Source organism: Tupaia chinensis, unplaced genomic scaffold (genome assembly GCF_000334495.1).
Source record: "Tupaia chinensis unplaced genomic scaffold, TupChi_1.0 Scaffold000366_1, whole genome shotgun sequence".
In the NCBI taxonomy this organism is placed as follows: domain Eukaryota; kingdom Metazoa; phylum Chordata; class Mammalia; order Scandentia; family Tupaiidae; genus Tupaia; species Tupaia belangeri.
This window is the reverse complement of record NW_006159863.1, coordinates 2735140-2763092: the sequence shown is the minus strand read 5'-3', so window position 1 is coordinate 2763092 and position 27953 is coordinate 2735140. Positions and strand designations below refer to the sequence as shown.

At 38.5% G+C, this 27953-nt stretch overlaps 1 protein-coding gene across 1 annotated transcript in view; it reads left to right on the top strand.

Moving 5' to 3' along the window:
* PPP2R2A (protein phosphatase 2 regulatory subunit Balpha) overlaps positions 1–26075 on the top strand; it is a gene marked incomplete at its 5' end in the record, with an annotated part of 89938 nt that extends 63863 nt beyond the window's left edge. The window contains 7 exon segments of the mRNA XM_014589646.1: positions 4341–4506; positions 12308–12420; positions 13148–13325; positions 16543–16707; positions 17589–17758; positions 20401–20492; positions 25078–26075. Coding sequence (XP_014445132.1) covers positions 4341–4506; positions 12308–12420; positions 13148–13325; positions 16543–16707; positions 17589–17758; positions 20401–20492; positions 25078–25357 — 1164 coding nt within the window.
* Positions 26076–27953: the final 1878 nt, after the last annotated feature.

The following is a 27953-nucleotide window of genomic DNA, read 5'->3' as shown; positions in this document are numbered from 1 at the left end:
TTAAGCATATTCAATATATTTTGTATGAATAGTCATTTGCCCTAGCACCACCATCCTTTCTTTTGAAAGGTGGCAAAGTCATCTTTGTCATAATTCTTCATTTGCTCTGGTACTTGGTATGATACAATAATTTTTATAGGGAGATTTTTTGCTATAGGGGGCATGTATGAGACAGAGACTCAGAAAGTGAGAAATCACCCCCGAGGGCGTGGCCACGCCACAATTTCTTCTCTAGTCTCCTCTCAAGGTTTGGGGCATGTACATGCATGCACATGCTGTGAATTTTAAGCCTCCAGGTCCAGGACTTGAACCACAGTCCACTATGTGGGAGTCCAGCAACACAACTGTTATGCCATTTGTTGGTCCCAGTACAATAATTTTTTTAATGCTTGTGGCCTTCATTTGCATTTGTGTTGGAAATGTTTAATTTTGCTTTTATTTACTGGGTTTTAATATATGTACAGTATGCCTCATATCTCATTCTGAGTTATATATTTTTTTCCTATTAAGGGTTTTCAGAATTCTTCTGTATCGCTATTTGTGCATCTAACCTATTTCTTCAAATTTTTGTGCTATATTCACTTACCAGGTTAGCACCAGCCTCCCTTTTACCACAACAGCATATACTTTTATTCACTCTCTGTGTTGTTACTATTCATTGGAAAAATCTTTATTGATTGCCTGTTAGGTGCCAGGTACTGTTTGTTATAGGTAATGGGAAAAAAGCACTTCTGAATTTATTATGTAGATAGTTTTACAAAAATAGATGTTATGGTTAAGAAAGTAGACTCTCGGGGCCAGCAGTTGGTTTTAGTGGTTAAGGTGCTGGACTCCCCACATGGCTTGCCATGGTTCGAGTCCCTGACCTAGTGACTTGCTTTCTCACTTTCAGTCTCTCTCTCTTGCTGGTAAGCACACATGCTCTACAGCAAATTAAAATAATAAATAAAATTATGATAAATTATTATTTATGAAGAAAGAAAGAAAATAGATTCTCGTAATGACTTATAAAGTCAAGCTAAGAAAAAGGGAGGTGAGAACCCTGTGATATAAACCCAAATATAAAACATTTAAGAACGCATCACATTCTTTCTTTCTTTATTTTTTAATATTGTTGCCATAGGGTGTATGTGTTTCCTGGAGAGAAACCTCTTGGCAAATCCTTCTCCATTCTCCTGGAATTTTGGACAAACACACTCATGCACCTGGCATACTTGTAGGCCACAGAGTCCAGGACTCCCACTGCAGCTGGCCACATAGGATTCCATGCTACTGCACCACCTGCTGGCCACTGAAGAGAGTGTTTAAAGCAGAAACCAAAAAAGCTGCTTTGATTTGAGTGCATTCTCATTTCAGTGGCACTGATTCAGGGACACATTTTTATTGAAAACTGTACTTAGTTTTATTGCTCACCGTACTTAGTTTATGCGGAGAAGCATACCATCAGGGTCACTGTCATCGAAACATCTCCCTCCCATGTTTTAGAAAAAGTTCCACTATCAGCTAAGAACTTAGCTCCGTGTACTTGGCTGTTGGTTACCACTCCTGTGCATTTGTTTTATAGCCTCTTCTTTTGATACTGTATGTAGATCATGTTTAGACCCATGTTGTTATTTATCAGCCTTCAGGATGATTTTCTTGTTCTTTTTTGGGAAACGTTTTCAGAGCTTTGTGCCTTTCTTCAGTCACCATCAGATACAGTGTGTGGCTCCCCCTTGACTCAATTATACTGAGTCCCTGAGTTCTATGAACTTTGATCAGTGTCTGTTTTTGACTAAAGTTTTGTGTGCACCAAGGTACTTAAAGATGGGGAATCTGTGTTATTAAGTGTCTCTCTCTCTCTCTCTCTAAGCCCTAGTAGACATTAATAATGTCTTTTGTTTAATTAGAAAGCAAAATTTTAAATGTATAATTCATACTGAAAATTGAATTGCTGGGGCAGCACGTAGCATACTGATTAAGGCACTGGATCCCACATGACTGAATCCTGATTCGAGCATGCATCCCCAAAATTCCAAGAGGAGAATGGAGGAGAAGGGATTGTAGTATAACCATTCCCCCCAGGGGGTGATTTCTCACATTCCCACTCTCTCTACCTCTCTTCAGTGAATGCATGTGCTCTGTGGCAACATTTAAAAAAAAAAAAAAAACTGAATTGCCATTAAATGTGTCATAGTTCTTTTAGAGCATATAGTGGTCAGTCTCATGAAACAGTTAATCTTGAGTAGGGATTTATGGAATTCTTCTGAAGTGATATTTGCATATATTTGCTGGATTAAGTTACTTAGTTTGATGTAGAAGTATGATAATGAGACTAACCTGCCAAGTTTAATTTTTACCCCTTGCAGGTCCCAGTGTGGATTATGTTCTGTTCTATGCTCTCCATTCTTAACATTGGCAGACCCACTTACTAATGATTCATATTGTTATCAGAGGTTTCAACTATGACTTGTGTCCATGCATAAGCAGTTCACCTCATCAGCTGCTGGGGAAAAAAAAAAAAAAAGAAAACAAAATATACATGTTCAAGACTTCAATGAGGTTTTCTTTTGACATGGAGAGTAAAATTAGACTCTTCATATTATCAAGTAATCCTTCTTATCTTGACCCCCCCCCCTTTTTAATTTGTTAGAGGGCACATATGTTCAGTGGAGAGAGAGAGAAAGGGAGGGAAGGGGAGAAAACACCTCTCACACATGAGGACTGGTCACGATGCGTCCCTTCTGTCCAGATTTTAGCCACACATGCACATGGACCTGTATGTTTTCAAGTTACCAATCTGGGACTCAAACTGCATAGTTTGCCATGTAGAATCCAGCTGCCTTACCATTACACCACTGGGTGGTTCTAATCCGAAACATTTTATTATGTACAGTTCTTTGGATTAGCTTCCATAATTTTTTGTCTTAAATTACCAGAGTGTGTGATAGAAGTAGAAGGATCCAGGAGAGGGAGAGAGTTACACCCCACCCTCATCCTGTCCCCAGTGGGGCGTGGCCACTCCACATTCCCTTTCCTCCATTTCTTCACTCTGTCAGGATTTGAGACATACATGCATGCATAAGTGGGGCATTTTTCAGACTGCCAGGGCTAGAATTCAAGCTGCAGTCAGTCTTGTGGGAGCTACAGCCCCCTCCTTTTTGTTCTTCAGACAAAGTCTTGCTATAGGGTGTGTGCACTTGTCCGATCTCCTCTCAAACAGTAGGCTATTAGGCCAGCCATAGACTTTTATTATTGCTTTTTTTTTTTTTTTTTTGAGAGGTTTTTGCTATAGGGCACATACACTCGCCAGAAAGACAGAGACGGAAAGCAAGAAATCACCCCCCAGGGAGGATGGCCACACTGCAGTCCCTTTTCCTTCATTCTCCTCTTGGGATCTTGGGCATGCACACACACACGCCCGTCATGAGTTTTAAGCCACTGGGTCTGGGACTCGAAGTGCGGTAGACTATATGGAAGTCCAGCCACATAGCCATTACACCAACTGCTGGTCCCGACTTCTAATGTTTTTGATGAAAAGGTTTTTAGTTATGTAATAACAGGTCAAAAGATAATTTTGAACATGATTATGGATTTATATTTTCACTGATGCATTACTGTTAACTGGAAAAGTTCACAAGTCATCTCTTTATCCAATAGCTTAAATTATATTTTTCAAACTGATGCCAAATGAAATAATCAGTGTGTGCAAGGCTAATGAGATGAGAAGACTAATTTAAGGAGGGTAAGCAGTTGTTTTGGGGTACATAGAGACATTGCTTGGTAATGCTGAATATGCATGTGATAAGTACAGTTCTCTGTGACAGTGTTCTTGGGGTGGGAGGCTTAATGGTCAAGTGGAGTTACTGTATTTAAGAAAGTGTTCTTGGAACATTTTCCAACAGTGAAATAAGTGAAAGGCAGGCATCGGAAAGGAAGGGAAAGATATCATATTCATGAACAGATAGGAAATTGACTCTAAAGTAGGCAAAGAAAGATGTGCCTTGGAGGGCTGTTTTTCAGTGACCTTTTCTTTAATCTTTACTTTTTAGGTGGGCTCCATTGTGGATGCTCAGATTTTTAAATTAAGTGTATCTCTATACTGCTTAATGTATGACAATAGGTTAGTAATCAAGTTGAACCATATTTTAACATCACTGTTTTTATGTTTGTTTAAGCTTATTTATTGAGCTTTAGTTTGCATCTTTTTTTTTCCCTTTTAAACTTTATATGTAAATCTACAACTTTTTTTATCAGATATAACTAATGGTTTGCTTGGAATTTACAGGGTCTGTTGGAATTTATTATGTTTATTAAAATATTTCTTTACAATGGTCCAAATATTTTTGTTTCTGTTTTAGAACAAAATCCAGTCCCATAGCAGAGGAGAATATAATGTTTACAGCACCTTCCAGAGCCATGAACCAGAGTTTGACTACTTGAAAAGTTTAGAAATAGAAGAAAAGATCAACAAAATTAGGTGGTTACCCCAGAAAAATGCTGCTCAATTTTTATTGTCTACCAACGGTAAGTATACATTTTTTCTTTTCATAGGCCTACTGTATGCATATGTCCTATAGAGGACACCATCCCTTTTTCAAAGCGGAATCTTTGTTAAAAGTGGGGTGCTGCAGGGCCAGCACGTGGCATGATGGTTAAGGCACTGGACTCCCACATGGCCTTCTGCTGTTTGAGTCCCAGACTCAGTGACTTGAAAATCATGCTGGGTACAAGCGCATGCGTGCCCAAAGTTCTGAGAGGAGACTGGAGGAGAAGGGATTGCTGTGTGGCCATCCTCCCAGAGGGATAACTTCTCACTTTCTCTCTCTCTCTGTCTGTCTTTGGTGGGCTCACACATCCTGTTGCAAAAAAATAAAAAAAACTACAGAGGACTTGGTTGAAGGGTGGTCTCCACTCCAGGATCCTAGAGAAGAGTACTCTTCTTACTTGAACCCCCATTGGCATGTTGCCTTCTCAGTAAGCCTCATGGCTGGAAGCAGGTTTTTATCATAATGTTTTACTTGCCTAGGAGGAGTTACTAATTAGGATTAACATTGTGTAATGACTCTAGACAGAATTTAAAGCCTATTAGGACAAGGTAATAGTTGGGTGATTGTAAATTGTTGCGATTTGGGGTCTTGGCTCTAAACAATATCATTGAAAGGATACCTTGGATTCTGGGTAGCTCTTAGTCCATAAGGATGTAGATCAAATCATTTTTGAGGCCAGCACAAGGATTGAGGGAAACCTCTCATTTTCTCATCCCTTCACTTATTAATAAAAAGCAAACTTCTGCCACCCAGACCTTACTATTTTTACCATTTGCAGAATGTAAACTCAGTTAACTTCTGGGATGATGTGATGAAAGATGCTGAGTGCCCCCCTTCATCAGGTTTATGCCTTGGATTGAGTGCTTCGAAACAAAGTCCACAAAATGATTCCACTCCCTTACACCATAAGTTTTTGCCTTCTCTCGGGCCAATAGTTTGTTGCTTGCTCTCGGGTTCTTTTTTTTTTTTTTTTTTTTTTTTTGAGAGGTTTTTGCTCTAGGGCCCATACGCTCGCTCGACAGACAGAGACAGAAAGCGAGAAATCACCCCCTGGGGGGATGGCCACGCTGCAATCCCTTCTCCTCCATTCCTCTCTCAGGATCTTGGGCACACATGCACTCACGCCCGGTGTGAGTTTAAGCCACCGGGTCTGGGACTTGAACCGTGGTTGACTATGTGGGAGTCTAGCGACATAGCCATTATGCTAACTGATGGTCCCTCTGGTGCTCATTTTTGTGAACTTCAAAGTTCTTTTCAACAAGCCTATTGAAATTTGTTTCCTCTACCTGCTCTTTCTTTTACATAAACTACATTCCTCTCTGTTCTCCCTATTAAAAGAAAATAAATCAAAATAACTATTTGACTCACAGCATCATAGGTGGAGGAACCATGTTTATTTCTGTCACTTGTTAATTTCTAATATGATTTCAGTTTTAACTTGCTGTAAGCTATATATAAATAATTATGCCTTTCATAAAATTTTTACTTTCAGAAGTAAATATCCCTAGGAAGTGTATTGTTATTTGTGTATTGGGATGTTTATTTCTAATAAGTATGGCAATTCATTTTCTACAGGCTAAGGGAATTTTTTTTTAAGGTTTTTCCCAAGGTTGCTTTCACTCACCAGAGAGAGACAATGAGCGGGAAAGTGAGAAACACCCCTCTCGAGCCCCATCCAGAATCACCACACTGCAATCTCTTCTCCATTCCCCTCCCTGAATTTTAGGCACACATGCACATGCACCTGGTGTGTTTCAAGCCTCTGGGTCTGAGTCTTGAACCACAGCTGACCATGTAGGATTCCAGCCCCCTTAACCACTATACTCCCTGCTGGCACCTAAGGGGATTTTTAAGAATGTAGACTGCAGTCGAATAATACAGTGAAGCCCCACACATTTCCCAGTTTCAGCAATTCTTAGTTCATGACCAGTTTATTTCTCAGGCAATTTTCCTTTCTCTCCTTCCCAGTGCTATTTGGAAACAACTTCCATTTCAGCTCCTGTATGGATTAAATCTTTTTAACTACCCATGAATTCTGTTTATGTCCATATACATCTTCCATGGAGACTTCCATGTGATCCTCTAGCAGCATATAATTACTACATGAACATTTCTAGACACTGAGCACTACAAAGGCTAAGTGGAAGGAAAGTGCACTAGTCATCCCAGTGACTGGACCAGGGGCTTGTGAATCTGTAGTTTTTATCTGCAAACAGAATCAATAGTGTTTACCGTGATTGTTCAATACATAAATTCATTAATTAATAATAAAATTATTTAAAGTTGCAGGGCCAGCAGGTGGCATGGTGGTTAAGACATTGGACTTCCACATGGCCAACTGCGGTTCAAGTCCCGGACCTGGCAACTTGCCGTCTCATTTTTCTCTCTCTCTCTGTCACTCTATCACGCACTGATGAGTGCACATGCCCTATAGCAAATTTTTAAATAATAATAATAATAAATGAAATTAAATACTTCTTTACCAAAGTAAAAAGTAAAGTTCCTGTAGAACGCATTGTAGATTTGTATCCTTATTTTTTTTTAACGAACACTAAATAAAAATGCATGTAAGTAATTTGGGACAACATTTTTCTGTGTGCTAGCAGTGGGGTCCAGTGAGCCAGCTGGTGGCGTGGTGATGAAGATTGCCAATCCCCTGCGGCCACCTGTGTGTGTGTTCGATGTCTTTATATTATTTTGTGTGGTCTTTTCTGTGAGACAGCATAACAGCATACACTCCTCTAGCCCCACACAATTGTAATGGGTCCTTATAAAAAGACTCGAAACTACTATTAGGGAAAAATGATGGAAAGTAGTACCAGACTTTCTCATTTTGATGAATCAGCATTAGTTTCATCATTACATTGGCTTTCTATAATCATTATAAACTCATATTTCCCAGAGTATAGTCAACTACCAATAATAACTTCAGTTCATTTCCTATTTAATTGTTTCTCTTTAATCATTTTTTCCCTTTCATGGATTCTTAAATCCTTCCCATTGCAAAAAGTTTCAAACGATTTAGCATGGATCTTTAATATATGAAAAGTACAAACTTCACTGGTAAATAGGTTGTGTTTTAACAAGCTTGTTGATAAGAGTATTTTGGGACTTCTATAAAGCTACTGCACTCCCACAGTAGAAACTCGGAAGCATGCTTGTCCGTGCTCCATCGTTTGTTTATGGTGAGAGGAACACAGGAGCATTTGGACTTCTTGTGCACTTCGATTATTAGTGCTGACAGTTTAGGAAAAGTTGTTTTGGAAGGAACAATCTTGTTTAAAGTCTAACAATCGCCTCCACAGAAAAATTATTAGGTTGTTGGGAAAATCATGACATGTATTTCAGTGTTTTTCTATGCAACAATTTCCTATGGGCCCGAAGCTCTAAGTTTAAAAATAAAAAAAAAAAAAAATTAAAAAAGCACTACTATAAAGCATAAGGATTTTTGCCTTTTTAAAAATTTTGTCATATTTATTAAAATATTTATTTTCTGTTCCAAAGCACTGCACTGAAATCATGTATTCTATTCTGTCAATAATTTTTGTGTCCTATATGTATTAATGCTTTTTTTGGGGAGAGGTTTTTGTTATACGGCCTGTGAACTTGCCAGATAGAGATAGAGAGACAGAAAGCAACAAATCACCCCCCAGGGGGGGATAGCTACACCGCAATCTCTTCTCCTCCAATCTCCTCTTGGGATCTTGGGCACGCATGCACATGTGCCCAGCGTGAGTTTAAGCCACTGGGTCTGGGATTCGAACCGTGGTCAACTACATGGGAGTCCAGCAACACAGTCATCTGCTGGTTCCTGCATTTGAAATTTTTTGAACTTCTTAAAGTCATAGATTTTTATCACATTAGTTTGTTTTATGTTTTGAAAATCTACCCACTTTTTAGAGTTTTTTTTTTTAAAAAAAAAACCTTTTAAGTTTAACACTATTAGGAAGCATTGTCTCATATAATATTTTCGTACACATATTATGATTTCTTTTTAGTTTTCTAAAAGGGCACATGCTTGTCAGAGAGAGAAAAAGAAAAATGAGAAGAGGTGATGGCCACACCTCAGTCTCTTTTTCTCCATTTTCCTCTTGGGTTTTGGGGTGCACACACACACATATGCCCAGCATGATTTTCAAGCCTCCAGGTCTGGAACATGAACTGTGTAGTCAACCATGTGGTAGCCAAGCCTGCGCCTTATCCTGCATGCCACCTGCTGGCTCTTGTATTGTGATTTCTTTATCTGGATCTTTTTTTTTCTTCTCTCTCTTCATTTATGATAGTGTGTGTGTCACCACATAAGAGAAAGGAGAATATCTTTCACGGGACCTGGTCACGCTGTGATCCCCTCCCTTCTGATTTCCAACTGTCAGATCTTGGGCACTGGCTTGCACCACCAGCATGTTTTAGGTAGACTGGCCAGGGATTTGAACTACTGTGTCGCCGTGGGCGATCTGGTGTCTCTTGAGCAGCACACTACTGCTGTGCCACAGAGCCAACCCTGACCGAATATTTAATAAGGATGGTGAATTTAAATAGGACATGGAACAGCTGGGCAGGGGCGGCAGGGGGCAGTTGTGATCCTCTCATTCCTTGACGGTGATTTTTACAACAGTGATCCACTTCTCCCCATAATGTAGAATTAAAGGTAGGCTTATGTGAGGGGACTTGAAAAAGTTCATAGAAAAATGAAATTAAGGGGTTTTTTGTTCAGAAAATTTCTAAGTACGTGCATAGTTTTTTTTTTTTTTAATGTTTTGACCACTCTTCGTATGCCTCTCTCTATATAAATTACCTAAGTATATGTAAGCTATATAGCACATAGAAAACACACACAACTCAGCCCCAAGACAGTTATGAACTCTTCTATAGTGTGTAGAGGAAATCATGGATTGTGCAGTTTAGGAAAGTTGTCAGTTTTGCTCTCCTTTACACTTCACCTTTGAGAAGGGCTTCCACGCAGATAGCTCTCATCTTTTTATATAAGACAGATTATCAGGCTACAGGGTCACTGGTATCTTTCTCTGTTATTTTGAGCTGCTTTTCTTTTCTTTCTTTTTTTTTTAAACATTTATTTAATTCCATTTGTTATTATTTTAAAAAAAATTTTTGGTGAGATTTTTGCTATAGGGCATGTGTACTCGCCGGAAAGACAGAGGGACAGAGAGACAGAAAGTGAGAAATTGGGACCAGCAGATGGCATGGTGGTTAAGGCACTGTACACTCCCACATGGCTGACCACGGTTCAAGTCCCGGACTTGGTGGCTTCCTTTCTCACTTTCCCTCTCTCTCTGTGTCTCTCTCTCTCTGGTCAAAGTAAAATAAGTGAAGGAATAAATAAAATTAAAATGAAAATTAAAAAAAAAAAGTGAGAAATCACCCCCGGGGAGATGGCCACACCTCAGTCCCCACTCCTCCCTTCTCCTCTCGGGATCTTGGGAACGCACGCACATGCCCCAGGTGTGAGTTTAAGCCACCGGGTCTGGGACTTGAACTGCAGTCCACTACATGGGAGTCCAGCAACATAGCCATTATGCCAACTGCTGGTCCTCCATGTTGCTGTTATTTTTAAAATTTGACCAGAGAGAGGGAAAGGGAAAGCGGGAAAGCAAGCTGCCAGTCCAGGACTCAACCACAGTCAGCCAAGTGGGAATCAAGCCCCTTTAACCACACCACCACCTGCTGGCCCCATTGAACTATTTTTCTTTTATAAAATGACTTTATACACTATTAATTAAAATTTTATTGTGCCCATTTGCTTATGAAAGATCATTAGGAGTGTGAAGCATGCTTTAAAAAGAATGCTATTTTAGGATTGTCACACAAAATATAAATAATGATAAAAATAAGTAAGGAGAAGGGATACTTCTTGCAGGAGAATTATAAATTATATGTAGGTAGATAATCTCTGCAGGGAATGTAATTTAATTATAAGTGCAAGCAGGACTTAGTGACTCACTGCTAAGGAACAGAATATGGCAAGAGAGAAATGGTAACTGTACAGTGGGAGAACAAAGCAGATGCTTCCATAACCAGGTGACCAACTTAACACCACCAATGACAGGTCATGTTTATACCGTGTCTCCCTCAAATGATACAGTGAGAAGTCATATCACCTCTTAAAAACCCACAAAGCCAGCCTGATCATGAGAAAATAATAGCAAGCCCATTTGAGAGACATTTAGCAGAATATCTGACCACGGTTACTCAAAACTATTCAGATCACGAAAAATAAGGAAAATCTAAGAGACTGTTCAGGTTGGAAAGACTAAAGAAACTTGATGACTAAATGAAGTGATGTTTGGATCCTGACTAGAAAGGGGATGGTAGTGGAAAACCTGGTAAAATCTGAGTAAAGTTTAAAGTTTAGTTAATAGTGATACATAGGGTTAATTTATTAGTTTTGACAAATGTACCATGGTCCGTCCCCTAAGATATTAAAGGAACTGCGTGAAGGGTATATATGAGAACATTGTAGTGTCTTTGCAACTTCTCTATAAACCTAAACTTAATTCTAAAATAAAAGTTTAATTTTTTTTTTTTAAGAGAGATTTTTGCCATAGGGGTGTGTATGCTCACTGGAGAGACAGAAAAAGACTGAAAGCAAGAAGTCACCGTGCCAGGGGGGATGACCGCACTGCAGTCCCTTCTCTGTTTTCCTCTTGGGATTTTGGGCACACACGCACACACATCTACCTAGTATGAGTTTCAGGCCACTATCTAGATCAAGGACTTCGACTGTGGCTTACTATGTGGGAGTAGTAACCACTATGCTACCTGTTGGCTCCAAGAGGTTAATTTTTTAAAAGATTCTAGTTTAGAGTCAGCTGGTGGTAAAGATACTGGACCCCACATGGCTGACTTTGTGGTTTGAGTCCCAGACCCGATGGCTTGAGAAACACACCAGGACGTGTGTATGTGTGCCCCAAAACCCGAGAGGAGAATAGAGGTGAAGGGATTGTGGTATGGCCCTCTCCCCTGGGGATTGATTTCTTAACATTCTTTGATGAGTGCACTTGCTCTATGGCAAAAATCTTAAAAAAGAAAAGGTGCTTTTTTATTTATAATAGATCCCTAGCAGTTTTGTTTTCTTGAAGGACATGGAGACATATGCTTTTACAGTTAATGTTTTCAGGCCCCATTTTCAACCTGTGAATCTTTGGTGCCAAAATTAAAAAGACAGAGTTAACAGAGACATCAAGTCCTAAAAAAGAATCTGGAGTCTCTGATAGGATCTGCTAAGGAATGGGACCAAGGAGAAGACATTTTGATATTTTGATTCTTTTTTTTTTTTTTTTGAGAGGTTTTCGCCATAGGGCGTGTGCACTCACCAGACAAACAGAGAGAGACATAGAGACAGAAGGCGAGAAATTCCCCGCCAGGGGCTATGGTCATGCCGCAATCCCTTCTCCTCCATTCTCCTCTCGGGATCTTGGGCACACACGCCCGGAGTGAGTTTTAAGCCACCGGGTCCGGGACGCGAACCACGGTCGATTATGTGGGAGTCCAGCGACATAGCCATTACGCTAACTGCTGGTTCCCCCATTTTGATTCTAAATAGTAGTTAGGCTAACTTTATTATTTTATTTTTAATTCTATTCTAAATATTTCATTATTTTAAAATAGTCCTTGGAATTGTTTTAGGTGAAATATGAAATGACATGTTCAGAATACCTTGAAGTATTTTTGTTTTTCCAGTATTACTACCACTACCACCCTCGCTCTTTTTTGATTGGTTATTTTTTTTTTTTTGAGGACTTTCTTTACTCTCTCCCTAGATAAGACAATAAAATTATGGAAAATTAGTGAAAGAGACAAAAGACCAGAAGGATATAATTTGAAAGAGGAAGATGGAAGGTATAGAGATCCTACCACGGTTACGACACTACGAGTAAGTACATAAGAAAACAAAGTTCTAATTGTAGTGGATAGTGTTCTTACTGGGGGAGGCATGTATATGTATCATATTCATATCATTAGCCCAGATCCTCAGCAGAACTTGAATAGTGGTGATTACAACTCCCCACCACAACAATTCTGCAATCATATACTCATGGAGTAATTACCATTTAAATATACAAAATGACCTACATGGAGGTTTCACTGTTGTGAGGAGCAGAACCAGGGAAAAAGGCTTTCACTGTGCCATGCAGTCTGCTCTTTGGTTGGAATGTTAGCTGTGACAAGACTTTAAGTTCCGAGGTTAGTTTTCTTCAGAGATCAAATATGTTGAAATGGGCCAAATCTTCTACCTGTAGCTTAAAAATACCAAGAATTAGATTCTATGAGTTAATTTCCTTTTTAGATTCTATAATTTGAACGATAGACACTTACTAGCTTCATATATCTTTCATGCAAAACATTACAAGTAAGAAGAACTGAAAATTATTAGTATTGCTACCAGTAAGAGAAGTGTAATTGTCCAGATTATTCATTTTTCTTCCCATTTCAGTACTTGGAAGGATGATTATCAGTTGCTTTTTAAAACTAAATCTGTGTAATATTTTACCGTTTATGTGCCTCAAAAATTAGAAAAATCGAGTTTACTGAACCGTAACTGCTTATTTGAAACACTAATAAGCCTTTTGTTATTTTTGTTTTTCATGTCTTACTGACAGGTGCCAGTCTTCAGGCCTATGGATCTGATGGTTGAGGCCAGTCCACGAAGAATATTTGCCAATGCTCATACATATCACATCAATTCAATTTCTATTAATAGTGATTATGAAACATATTTATCTGCAGATGATTTGCGGATTAATCTTTGGCATCTGGAAATTACGGACAGGAGTTTTAGTATCCATTTGGTTTCCATTTTTGGTGTTTGGTAATGATAGCATGTTTCACTCTTCCTCTCTTTTTTAACTTTTTATTTTTTTAATTTTAAAGGTTTTTGTAATAGGGTATGTGCGCTCCCTGGAGAGACAGAGAAAGGGAAAGTGAAAAATCACCTTCCAGGGGACATAGCCGTTCTGTAATCCCTTCTCCTCCAATCTTTGGGATTTTAGGCATACACCCACATGCTCCTGGCTTGATTTTCAAGCTGCTGGGTCCAGGACTCAAAACAATGGTCAGCTATATGGGAGAGCAGCACCTTAACCATGCCACCTGGTGGCCTCACTACTGATTCTTTTTTAAATTGATACAGCGTCGTCTTTTTTCCTTTCTTTGTCTATGAGTGATGAAAACTAGGATAAAGTTGACTTGGTAGAGATAAAGGGCTTTAATTTATTGATTAAAAAATTTAGTTCATAGAATTTTAAGGGGTTTATTTATTGTATTTACAAAAATAGGGATTTACTCACGTGCTTGCCAGAAAAAGAGGGGGGAGAGAGGGATATGAAGGGGCAGTAAGAAAGGACCAACCGTCTCATGGGTCATGGTCATACCACAGTCCCTTCTCTTCCATTCCTCCCTTCCTCTAGGATTTTGGACAGGCAAAAGTACATGTGCTCAACGTGTTTCTCAAGTCACTAGGTCTGGAGCTTAAGCCACACAATTGGCTTTGTGGGATCCAGCCACCTTAACCACCACATCATGGACTGGCCCTCAGTTTTTATTATTAAAAAATCATTCTTCAGTCAGCTGAGTGGCATGGTGATTAAGACTACTGAATCCTAACAGGGTCAGCTGTGCAGTTCAAGTCCCAAATCTGGTGACTAGAAAAGCATGCCAGATGCAAGCATATGTGTGTGTGTGTGTGTGTGTGCCCAAAATCCCAAGAGGAGAATAGAAGAGAAGGTATTGTGGCCATCCCTCTTTGGGGGTATCGGGGTGATTTTTTACTTTGGTCCTCTCTCTCTGTCTCTGGTGAGCACATATATAGAAAAAAAATCCAACCAGCAGTTAGCATAATGGCTATGTCGCTGGACTCCCATGTCGTCGACCGCGGTTCAAGTTCTGGACCCGGTGGCTTAAAACTCACGCCGGGCATGTGTGCGTGCGTGCCCAAGATCCTGAGAGGAGAATGGAGGAGAAGGGATTGCGGCATGACCATCCCCCCTGGGGGGGTGATTTCTCTCTTTCTGTCTCTCTGTCTCTGTCTGTCTGTCTGTCTGGCAAGCGCACGCGCCCCATAGCAAAAATCTCTCAAGAAAAAAAGAAAAAACATATTTATCTTATTAAGGTTGGGAAAAAATTTATGTAATTTATGGCAGGATGGCAGGAAGTCTATAGAGGGCCAACAGGTGATAGGGAGATTGAAGTGGTTGCATCTCACATGGTCTTTCTGTGTAGTTTAAGTCCTGCACTGGGTAGCTTCAAAAATATGCCTGGCATATGTGCTTACCCAAAATCCTTAGAGGAGAAAGAAATGCAGTGTGACCATCCCTCGGGGGCATGATTTCTCACTTGTCCTCTATGCCTCTCTCTGTCTCTCCAAGTGAGTTTGTGTTCCCTGTGGCAAAAACCTAAAAAAAAGAATAAGTAAATAAAGATCAGTCAATATGAAATACTTCTCTAGACCCTGTATTATTTATATTATTCTGAAATTTTTCTGTGTATATTAAGTGTGATCAATAGACATGTATAGCTGTGTGCTTGCACATAATATACATAGGAAATGTATATAAAAATTTTTGAGAGGTTTTTTGCTATAGAGCATGTGTGCTCACCAAAGAGAGAAAGTGAGAAATCCCCCTTCCCCCTGTGGGGGTATGGCCATGCCACAGTCCCTTTTTCGCTCTCAGGGTTTTGGGCACACATGCACATGTGTCCAGCATGAGTTTCAAGCCACTGGGTCCCAGACTCTAACTGTAGTCGACTATGTGGGAGTCTAGCACCACAACTACTACGCCACCTGCTGACCTCTGTAATTGTTTTTGTTTTTTTTTAATTTAATATTATTTATTTATTGTTGTTATTATTTTAGTTTACCAGAAAGAGAGAAAATGAGAGAGCAAGCTACCAGGTCTGGGACTCGAACTGTGGTCTGCCATATAGGAGTCGAGAACCTTAACCACTGCGCCATCTGCTGGCTGCGGTATATTTAGGTTCTTGATATATGTTAATAGCCGTAGCTACTGTTAACGTACAATACATATTTTCTAAATAAATAGAATTAATAAACTTTACCCTAATTTATATGGTACTAACAGTGTTTATGAGGCTGTTCCCTTTTTTTCCCCCAGTCTAGTTAGTAAAAAAGTTCTCTTTTGTTTTGATATGTTTCTTTCATTGTGAATAGATGTGAGATTTTTTTCATGTTCATCAACCATACACATATGTACTTTGTGTTCTTTAAATTATTTTCACTGGACCTGCTTTTTTTTTTTTTTTTTAAGAGTGATTTTTACTATAGGGAGTGTGCACTCAACGGGAGAAACTGGAAGCAAGAAATCACCCCCCGGGGGGATGGACATGCCCAATCCCTTCTCCTCCATTCTCCTCTAGGGATTTTGGGTATGCATACATACACACTTGGCATGAGTTTGAAACCGCCAGGTCCAGGACTTGACCTGTAGTTAACTACTTGGGTGTCCAGCAACATTACCATTATGCCATCTGCTGAGCCCTTATTTATTGATTGATTGATTGAGAGGTTGAGAGGTTTTTGCTATAGGGCGTGTGCACTCGCCAGAGAGACAGAGAGAGACACAGGTAGACCCCCCACCCCGGGGGGGGGGTATCGCCATGCTGCAGTCCCTTCTCCTCCATTCTTCTCTCAGGATCTTGGGCACACACACACACACACACACACACACGCCCGGCCTTATTTATTATTTTTTTGGAGTTATTTTCTTTGTGTTACATAAATTAAATTTGTATTATACTTGGAAAGACCTAAGTTCTAAAATGATTTGAAATGTGACTGTGTTTGTGACAAAGGTTGTTTGTGTGTTCCACTTATAATGAAAGTTTTAACCCCTGTAAGATTTATAATATTCCTAAAAATAGTAAAATATAATCAGAATGAATATTTGTGCCTAGCCTGTGGGCAGATTTTCAATTTGAGAGATGTAGATTTTATTTACCTTTTTTAAAAGTGGAAATTCCTTAATAAAATGCTATCCAGATATTGTGGATATCAAGCCTGCCAATATGGAAGAGCTAACAGAAGTAATCACAGCAGCAGAATTCCATCCAAACAGCTGTAACACATTTGTATACAGCAGCAGTAAAGGAACTATCCGGTTATGTGACATGAGGGCATCTGCCCTCTGCGATAGGCATTCAAAATGTAAGTGCATTCATCTTTCTTTAAAACGTTTCTATTTGAAACCACCCTCACTCATGATAACTACACGTGTGTAGGTTTACAAATCTTTAATCTGTGTGCCCAGGACCTCTTATATACTTCGGTAAACTGCTTAATTCCACATGAGGTATATTACAGGTTAATACCACTGGAAGAACATAGTAAGGCTCTCGGGACATGCCTGTTGATTCCCAATGAACATATTTTTAGTGCAATGCTATTCTTTGGGAACTTGTGGTTGGGCTCTCTGATTTTGTGTTCAAGTGGAGTAGATAGTTTCTTTTCCTCTCTGTTTTGAGTTTCCTAGGAAGATTTCTTCTGAGAAGAGGTTTCCCCCTTGGCTTATTTTTTTAAAGTCTAAAATCACACTGTTAAAATCTTAAGGGGTTGCAATGTTTTTGCGTTTATTGAGTTGAATATTTTTAAAACCTGTGAAATTGGTATGTGACTGTTTCAAAAGTAATTTTTACATGGCCGCTAGAACATAAAATTCTGGCATGAATTGGATGGGTGAGGTTGGTGTTCTTCTCATTTATGACAGGGGCAAAGTCATGAGATACCGTATGTTGCTGAATACACCACCCGGGTGCTCTGAAGTTAGAGAAGTCCCCAGTGATTTGGTCCCGCTATAATAGCTGTGTGACTCTGGAAGTATATTACATGCTTTTGCATCTTCAACCTCAGTAGTATGTCTCTCTTAAGGAACTCAGGGGAATTACTACAGCCAGAGAGATCTTTTTCGGTTCTTTATTAGTCTGTCATTATACTCAACTGTAGGAAGTTCAAGTGGTTGTTTTGGGAAATGCTTCCTCAAAGCCAGAACATTGTACACCTTGCCCTTTTTCTCCCCCACTTGTTTTTAGTGTTTGAAGAACCTGAAGATCCCAGTAACAGGTCGTTTTTTTCCGAAATCATCTCTTCTATTTCTGATGTAAAATTCAGCCATAGTGGTCGATATATGATGACTAGAGACTATTTGTCAGTCAAAATCTGGGACTTAAATATGGAAAACAGGCCTGTGGAAACATACCAGGTATTTGCAGTTTTTTCTTTCAATTGAGTGTACCTTCTTTACTTTTCAAGTGTTATAGAGAAGGACTTTGTACTAGGTGTTAACCCCAACATAGTGTTTGTTCACCATTAGGCTTTTTTCCTCAGAAATCTATGAATATCTTGGTTTTTCTTATGTTACATGTTTTATGTTTTCATAGGTTGTGGTGTCTTTTCAGTTTTGCAGTTCAAGTTTGATTTTGGTACTAATTTTGTTCAGTAGTGATAATTTTTTTTTCCTGCTGTTCTGTACATTTGAAAGGAGGGAAGAACACTCACCATTAAAATCTAGTCAGGAAGAGGAGTGGGGAGAATGGCCAGTCCTAGTAGAGGTGTAATACTCCTGTTAGAGTCTATCCAGTAGTAGTTGGACTAGAGCTTAAATTTGACATGCTGGGTCAAACAGACTGGTGGTATTCTGCTCTTTGACTAATAGCCATTGTCTTAAACTAAAGGAGAAGGGCTTGAACGCTCAATAGATGGCTTTAGAACTTCTCTGTCCACTTTAGGATGTTGGTTCCAGATTCTCTCGTCAGCTAGCCACTACCATTGATTCGTGTCCACTACATCAGTGATAGAAAAGAGAAGAAATGCTCAGCCTGGAGGGCCAGCATGAACCTATGATAGAACCTGGATTACAGTGTGGAAAGCAACATAACACTGCTTTAAGAATACAGAATCATGACCTAGTAGGTTAAGGGAGCTGGATCCTACATGGCCAACCACAGTTTGAGTGACAGCCCAGCAGCTTGTAAATACACTGAGTGCATATGCATATGTGTCCCGAATCCCAACAGGATGAAAAAATGGAGAAGGGATTGCAGGGCAACCATGTCTCATTTGGGGTGCTCTCTCCCTCTGTCTCTGGTAAGCACATGCTTGGTAATTAAAAAGAAAAGGGGTAACAGAATTTATAAATGGTACCTTTATTTTATATATAATCAATAAAATTAGAATGATTCTTTATAAAGTATTTAATTCGTTTGACAAATGTAGAGAGAGAGTAAAGTCATATCATGTCATATGTAAATATAGCTTAGATATATTCAGCTATTTCTGTGGAATCCAGATAACCACTTGGCTGACTTGTATTATGATTAAAGGATATTTTTCATTTCACTGATTCTTTTTTTTTTTTTTTTTTTTAAAGAATTATTTATTCAGTTTTATTTTGCCGCCAGGTCCAAAACTTGAACCGTGGTGGTCGGCCATGTGGGAGTTCAACACCCTTCACCACCACGCCACCTGCCCGGCCCTTTTTTTTTTTTTGTACCTACATGTACACTATTGATCCTCCTCCCATGGGGATTGCAGTTCCTCTGCATTAAGAATTTTCATTGTTGTTATGTAGACATGGCCTGACTATATGTTTAAAATTAGTTTAGGTTGTTTCATAAAGACTGGAGAATCCCAAGGATGTAGACAGTGCCTACTCATTTCTGAAATTATTTTTATTTAAAGTTCCTTCAGTAAAAAAAAGATAATGAGACAACCATTCTCCTTTTTTCTCCCTCTGATCATGAGAAATAACTGTAAACTTCTTTGTAATTGAACAGTATTACTGTTGAAATGTATCATGTTTCTCAGAGCCCCTTTTAAATGCCAGGGTTTTTTTATTTTCTAGTTTATCCTTTTGTAAAATATTAGGAAATACAGGATTGTAATACAAAAAGCATGTTTGTTTTTTGATAACTTTTGACATTTAAGTAATATAAAGTGATGTTATCAGATTTTTAAATGGTGCATGCCTCAGGTACCCATATAATTTGTCACCAAACCAGGGCCTGGTCATGCTCTGCATAATATATGTCTTTCTTTGAAAATATAAGACATTTATGTACAGAAAATGGTATTTGAAAAGGAACTAAGCACATTATTCAGTGTTTTTATCAGCAGTTAATGAACTGAAAACCAAGTAACGATTCTTAAATATGGCTACAATGGTATTTTATTGGTTTCTTATTTCTGCCATTTTGAAATATTTTCTGGCCTAAATTTTTCAGTCAGGCTTATAAAGAGTACATAGGCCAGGACCAGCAGGTGGCATAATGGTTACGTTGCTGGACTCCCACATGGCCAAACCCAGACCTGGTGGCTTCACACTCGTGCCAGGAACGTGTGTGTACATGCCCGAAATCCCAGGAGGAGAATGGAAGAGAAGGAATTACAGTATTGCCATTCCTCCTGGGGAGTGATTTCTGACTTTCTGTCTCTTTATCTCTCACTGTCTCCTTGGTAAGTGCATGCATCCAGAGAGGCAGAGAGATTTTGCTGTAGCAAAAATCTCTCTTAAAAACACACACACACACAAAGGAGCATATAGGCCATGCCTTAAAAGGAGTTTTTCTCTGTTGTACAGTAGGAAAATAACAGCTCCCAGAAAAGGAACCTTTACTTGTTTTACCATGAAAGAGTATAAAAAGCCTTTATTATCAGAGGATAATAAAGATAAGAGTATTGAGATTTAATAAAGTTAAGAGATGCATATATGTGTCATATATGTTGTTTTAACTTATTAATTTTTTTAATGATAATAGACTTGCTAAGTCAATTAAGTCAACTAATTGCAGTGGCTAGAGCTTGAGGTAAACTAAAAATATAGGTAATGCTTTTGTTTTCCCCCAGGTGCATGAATACCTCAGAAGTAAACTTTGTTCACTGTATGAAAACGATTGCATTTTTGACAAATTTGAATGTTGTTGGAATGGATCTGACAGGTAATTGGTTTTAATTAAAAATTCTCATTCAAATATGAATATTTTATTTTTTCTGTCTTTTTAAAAAATTTTCTCTAGGGCATGTGTGCTTCTTGAAGAGAGAGAGAGTGGGGGAAGAAGCAAGTGCCCCCTTTTCCCCAGAGAAGATGGTCATACTGTAGTCTCTTCTGTTTTCTTCTTGGGATTTTGGGCATTTACACACATTAATCTTCCATGTTTTTCCATTCCCCAGTCTTTGATCTCAAACCACACAGTTGGTCTTGTGGGGTGCAGCTGCCTTAACCACACACCAGCTGCTGCCTCAGACATGAATTTTATTAATGAAAGAAATTTTAGTATTTCGTTTCTCCTGGTATAGTTGCCACATTTACTGAAAATAAATTACAAGCCCTTACCTTCATTCTTTCCAAAGTATTCCTTGAAATAAATTGAATAATCTTAAATAAAGCATAGTAACACTGGCAGTTAAAAATTAATAAATGCTGTGGGCCAGAAGGTGGTGTGGTAGGTAGTTCAGGTGGTAGACTCCCACATTGCTGACCACAGATCTAGTCCCAGACTCAACAGCTTAAAAATCATGCCAAGCATGTATGTGTGTGTGCCCAAAATCCCGAAGGAGAACTGGAGGAGGAAGGATTGCAGCATGGCTGTCCTCCCCGAGGGAGGGGTGCGGGCAATTTCTCACTTTTTCTCTCTCTGGCAAGCACAGGCTCCCTATGGTGAAAACAAAGAAACAAGCCAGGGGGGAAAAAAAATTGTGTCTCATTAGTAAATCAAAGTATACAAAGAATTCTATATATCTGCATTATTATTTAAACATCAAATTTTTGCCTTTTATGAACCAGGGTAAATCACATTTTTTAAAGAAGAATTTAATTTTATTTATTATTATTATTTTAAATTTGCTTTAGGGTACATATGCCAGAGAGAGGCAGAAAAGAAAGAGAGAAAGCAAACCACCAGGCAGGTCTGGTGCTCAAACTGTGGTTGGCCGTGTAAGAGTCTTAACACCTTAATCACCATGCCACCTGCAGGCCTTGATAAATTACATTTCTAACTGGCCAACAGGTAAAAATAGTGCAAATTCAGCTTGGCTAAATCATTTTTAGGTTTAGGCAGTTGGGACAGCCCCATGATGTCATAGTTGAGGCAGCTGGGTCCCATACGGCTTACAGCACAGTTTGAGTCCCAGACCCTGGTAGGTTGAGAAACACTCAAGGCACATGTGTACGCATGCCCATTAATGAAGAAGAGAGGGCCAGCAGGTTGCGTGGTGGTTAAGGCACTGGACACTTCCATATGGACGACTGCAGTTCCAGTCCCAGACTTGGTGGCTTGCTTTCTCACTTTCCTTCTCTCTGTGTATCTGTCTTTCTCTGGTCAAATGAAAATTATGGAATGAATAAATAAAATTAAATTAATAATTCTTTTTTTAAAAAAAGAACATAATTAAAGAAAAAGGAGCTATTTATATACTAGAGTATGGGATATTGCAACTGGTTCTTTCTCATATTCCTTAAGGCATATTATTAGCTGTTTTAAGTTACTTATTATCAGAAGGAAACTATTAGTTTCCCTCAACACTGAGAAAGTTTTTTGCAGGCCAGCAGGTATTGTGGAGGTAAAGATGGCTGTTTCTCACATGGCCAACTGTATAGTTCAAGTCTTAGACCTGGTGACCTGAAAAACATACTGGGCACATGTGTATGCATGTCCAAAATCTAGAGAAAAGAATGGGAGAGAGGGGAAGTCACAGATCCAGTGGCTTGAATTCGTGCTGGGGTGCATGTGCCTGCCCAAAATCTCAAGAGAAGACTAAAGGAGAAGGGACTGTGGCATGCCCTCCCCACCCTACCTCCACCTCCCTGGGTACCTCCCCCCGAATCTCTTCCAGCCAGCTCATATGCTCTATAGCAAAAAAATGAAAATTAAATTTTAAAAAGATTTTTGAATAATTTTAAACTTAGAGAAAATAATTTTAAACTTGAATAAAATTTTTAAACTTTCATAAATATAACACAGAAAAGCTCATTAAGCCTTTATTCTGCCTCCCCTTTCGCTATTTGCTATATCATGCTTACTTCTGTTTATAGCTGTATCCATCTGTGTAAGTATATATATGCTCACACATGTTGTTCCTTTTGTACTAATTAGGACTAAACTCCAAATAAGTTCATCACCCTCATAAATTCTTTAATGAATATTTGCTAAAGGACAAAACCACTCTCCTCCATAGTGGCAATGTAAGCATCTGAAGCCGAAAAGTCTTATACTGATGGAATATTGCCATGTACCCTACAGATCCCATTACAATTTCACCAGTTATTTAGTCATATCCTCTATGGCAGGGGAAAAAGTCTAGTTCAGTATCCAATTCAAGATTTTACTGAATTGTCAGGAAAGTTGTGATGCATTTTTGCATAGAAAAACAGAAAAATACGTTACAATTTTTGTGATAGCCCAATACATTACATTTAGTTATTATACGTCATTAATCTTCATTCTGGTATAGTTATTCATTCTTTCTTTTCCTTGCCTTTTATGACCATGGCATTATGAAAAGCATGAGCTATTGGGTTGTTGGGAAAGTTGGTGATGCATTTTTACATAGAAAAATGGGAAAATATGTCATGATTTTTCTGACAACTCAGTGGCTTATATTGTGGCTTACAGTTTTGCCTGGTGTTTCCTCATGATTAGGTTTAGGTTGTAAATTTTTGGCAGGAATACTACAGAAATATTGGCCTGGTGATGTCTTTTTTTTTTTTTTTTTTTTTTTTGCCATAGAATGCATCCTCTCACCAGAGAGAGAACATGAGAAATCACCCCTAGGGTGCAGCCCCTTCTCCAGTTTTATTCTTGGGCCTTTTGGGCATGCACACAATATCATCCAGTGTGATTTTTTTCAAACCAGTGTGTGCAGGAATCTAGCTCATTAACCACTATACGACCAGCCAGCATCAGTGACATCTTTTAAAAGATTGAAATATCCAAATACCAACTTCTAACTTATTAAAACCTCACAATTTTAAAAATATTTATTTATTTAATTCCACTTGTTATCATTATTATTTTTCAATTTGATGAGAGAGAGAGAAAAAGAGAAAGAGAAAGTGAGAAAGCAAGCCCCCACATCCAGGACTCGAACCATGGTTAGACATGTGGGAATCCAGCCCTCTTAATAAGCCTGTATATATAATATTCCTCTGCTGAGTTTGCTTTAAGCATTACTTTAAACAGTCTCCTAATACTCTTATCTCATTTGCAATAATAATTTCCACATGTAGAAAGGAGATAGTAAGTAGTAATAGCATGGGAACTTCAAACTTGTGCCACTTTTGCTTAGTATATGTAGACAATGTTGAGAAGTGCTAGATGGCAAGAAAACCGACAGCTTGGGCAGGCTAAGAATTTGGCACCCCTTTGAACTAATACTTTATTTCTCCCATGAGCAAGAGAGACAGGTTGAGAGAAAGACAAAGACAGGGTCTGTGGTGCAACCCACCCTCAGATCAGCCAGCTCCAGGTCATGGATACGCATGTTCCTGATAACACTCAGGGACCTGAACCCAGAACCTTCCCATGTGGGTCAACCTCACAAAGCATCACATTTTACTGCTGTACTACTGTACAGTACATCCCCCATCCCCAGGTTTTTAAAATATTTGCTTAAAATGTTTTCAGTGGTACAGGTAAAATAAACACATACACTAACTACTTTCTTAATATTCTCAGGACCAGATTTATCAATAAGCATTCCTAATACACAGTTATTGGAACCAGATTGTGCTCTGAGGACCAGTTAAGTAGTTCATAATTTAAATCATAAAATGGAGCAGTGATCTCCTACCTTTTTTTTTTTTTTTTTTTTTTTTTGGGGGGGGTGGGTCCCCCGGGCCGCCTTGGAATTAAAACCCCCCTTTTTTTTTTTTTTTTTTTTTTTTTTTTTGGTGGGGGATGGGTCGCAGTCTTAGAAGCTGAGCTCCACGGATAGTTGATTCTTAAGAAGGTGGCTTGCTGGGACCAGCAGATGCCATAGTCGTTTATGTTGCTGGACTCCCTCGTCATTGACCATGGTGTTTATTCGTTCATGTGTTTTAATTTGACTAGAGAGAGACACACACACACACACAGAAGGAAAGTAAGAAAGTAAGCCATCAGATCCAGGACTTGAACTATGGTCAGCCATGTGGGAGTGTCCAGTGCCTTACCCACCATGCCACCTGATGGTCCCAAAAAAATCTCTTAAAAAAAAAAAAGGTGGCTTGCCTTGTTGACTATGTATCTTGTAGTTTCAAAAAAATACTCAACAAAGACAATTCAATACTACTCAGAAGTTTTAGTTGAGTAGGCTATTAACCTTAATGATAGCTTTGGTCATCGTGAACAGGAATAATTGGTAGAAAGCCAAGTTAATTAGTACTGTATTTATGGTTTATTCAAGTGAGTAGGTTGATATCGACAACCCTGTTCCTTCATTCAATTCTGCCTGAAGTAGCGGAGTACAGTTGGGATTAATCACTGAATCGTTTGACCAAAAGCACACTCTTACTTGTCTAACTGAGTGTTCTGTGTACTTTTACAGTGTTGTCATGACTGGATCTTACAATAATTTCTTCAGAATGTTTGACAGGAATACAAAGCGAGACATAACCCTAGAAGCATCACGGGAAAACAATAAGCCTCGCACAGTTCTGAAGCCACGCAAAGTCTGTGCAAGCGGCAAGAGAAAGAAAGATGAAATAAGTGTTGACAGCCTAGACTTCAACAAGAAAATCCTTCATACAGCCTGGCACCCCAAGGAGAATATCATCGCTGTAGCTACTACAAACAATCTGTATATATTTCAAGACAAAGTGAATTAGGGTTGGCATTCCTAGCAGAAGAGCCCACTTCCTGCTTAGTTGAGATAGTTGAATCTAGCATTCGTACCTATAAGAGAGAGGTCCATTGTGGCGCCCCTTTCCAGTGTTTGACAGTGTGCCATTCAACAACACATTTCTGTAGCTACGTGGAGAAAGCTCTGGGTTCACCCCGCTGTTCTCCATGTCTGCTAGCCATTTAGGTAAGGGTAGGGCACTTTTAATTTAAATGACTTATTGCACCATCTTGCCTAATGGACTAGATTGAACTGTGTCAACATTGATTTACTCCACTTTTTATGCCTTCCATTGTGATGACGTCAAACACAGTGAAAGCCTTCAGTCATGCTATGGGATTTAAATTGTGTATCCGCATTACTGTATCATTTGTGGGGTACACCCCTTCCCCCCTTTTTTTAAATTAAATACAGCTCATTCTTACTGTGGCTTGTAGCATTCCTCCTCTTCTGGCCTCCTGGACTCTTCCCCTCATCTCTCTTACCCTTGCTCCCTCCACCCAGTCTCGGTGGTGGTGTATTTAAAAAAAAAGAACGAACGAAAGCACACAAAATGAGTCAGTTTGGGGTCAGCGGTCAAAGGGGGTATATGTTGCGAACAAATGTTTTAATAACAGTTGGCTGTAATCACTCCTTGCCATGTCTGGCACTGAAAATAAGGAAAAAAAAACTACTACTGAATAAAAGTGACAAAGAATGGAGAATCTGGTTTTCTTTTTTTTAATCTACCTCTTTAAGCCAATATTTTGTGTCATACCCTTGGGCGCAGTGAAATGAAATGGGTTTCCATTGTTTTGTTGGTATTTTTGTTAATTATTTTTTAACAAGTGTTCTTTTACATGGACATGAGGTATTCTGTATGAACATGTTTTGAATATATATTGGTATTAAGGATTTCACAATCAATAAATGCTAATAGAGATTTTTAAAAACTGTAGTGGTGAGGGTATTGGATACATTGTATCTTCACTTAACTCACTACCTGTTAATGAAATTGTAACGGGAACCAAATTTGTAGAACTTTTTGTTTTTAAAAGACTTTTTTATAGTGCTGAATTTCATTTTTGCCTTACTAAATACGAAGTCAAAGACTTAAAATATTTTTAACAAGGTAAAACCTTTTTTGTCATTCAGTCATATGGCAGAAACGTAACATCAAGTGATTTACATAGATAAAATGGACACTGCACTAAATACTTTTTTTTGTATTTTACTATCAAATCAATGAACTGTACTTTGCCATAGATGTTTTTCTTCTGTTTTATTTTTAGTTTTCCAAAGTTATAAAAGGTACAGTGTTCAGAAAGTATTGGACTCCAACAGCTGCCTCAATGCATTTAATAATCTGTATATGACTACAATTTCCCTAAGTGATAATACCTTATCCAAAGATGAAGAGTACCCCTATTTTTAATAGGTAGAATGTACCTTTATCACTCTTACAGAAGCTTTAATGGAGAAAAAAATGGATTTTATTTTTAGAAGGTGGATTGAACAGGCATTTATATTATTGGAGAATGGTAGTATATTTTGGTTGAGCAGTAATATAAGAACCTTGAATTTCAGAGGACTCTTGAGTGCTTAAATGTCCACTACCTGTTGTTTTATTATCTTCAATAATGAAAAACATGATTAAGCAATTTGAACGTATTTCCCTCTCCATCTATAAAAGTATTATGTCTTGTAAGTTAACATTTTTAGCACACAGGAGAAGTTTTGTGTAATAAAATTACTGTATCTTTTGGACCTAACAAATCTGAATTTGTATTTAAACATTGATTTTATATGTCTGATCATTTTAATGGCACTTTTAGTAATTTATTTGGAGATCCTGGGTGCAGTCATAATTTGTGTTATTTATTCTTCACACTTGATTTGCAAGTGAGATACTCCCCTGCCAGAAGTTTCAAACAGTGATATTGTTTTCTGATTAGTCAACTTTCCAGATCTTTGGTGGAGGTTGTTTCCCTATAGTTGTGATGTGTGTCTTGAGATACCACCATGAAACTGCTCTTGGAAGTTTTCAGTCATCAGTAGCTATGATGATTCTCATCCATGACACTAAGAATTAGAGTTTTATATATTTAAGAGAAACATAATTGCTAAAATTAAAATGCCTTTATCAAAGAATGCTATGATAAATTATTGTAACATTATTCTCAAGTATTAATTTTTTAAAATTTCTTTGATGTAGCAAACTATAAGCCCAGCCACTCATTTTATATGGTCGTGGTTAATCTTTTTATTAATAAAAATTATACTTAGAATAAACCTAGTCTTGTCAAGTTGCTTGTATTTCCTGTTCTTTGCCACTAATATATATACTCTATCCCCTCTCTTGACCTTTTTTAAAAAATTACAGTAGAAAGAAACTTTCTATTCCTTTCCTTTGATCTTTTCTTAGTGGCAGGGCAGTAAGAATACTTACTTTAAAACTCCCTTTAATAAACATCTCTTTATATAGCAACTAACTACAGAATGTTAAGTTTCTGTGAAGCCTTAGTTTCTTTGAATAGAAAGAAAAAATGTATCCATGCACTTTTGTCCTTTTCAAATTAAGATGTTTTAAGGTCTTCAGTGTG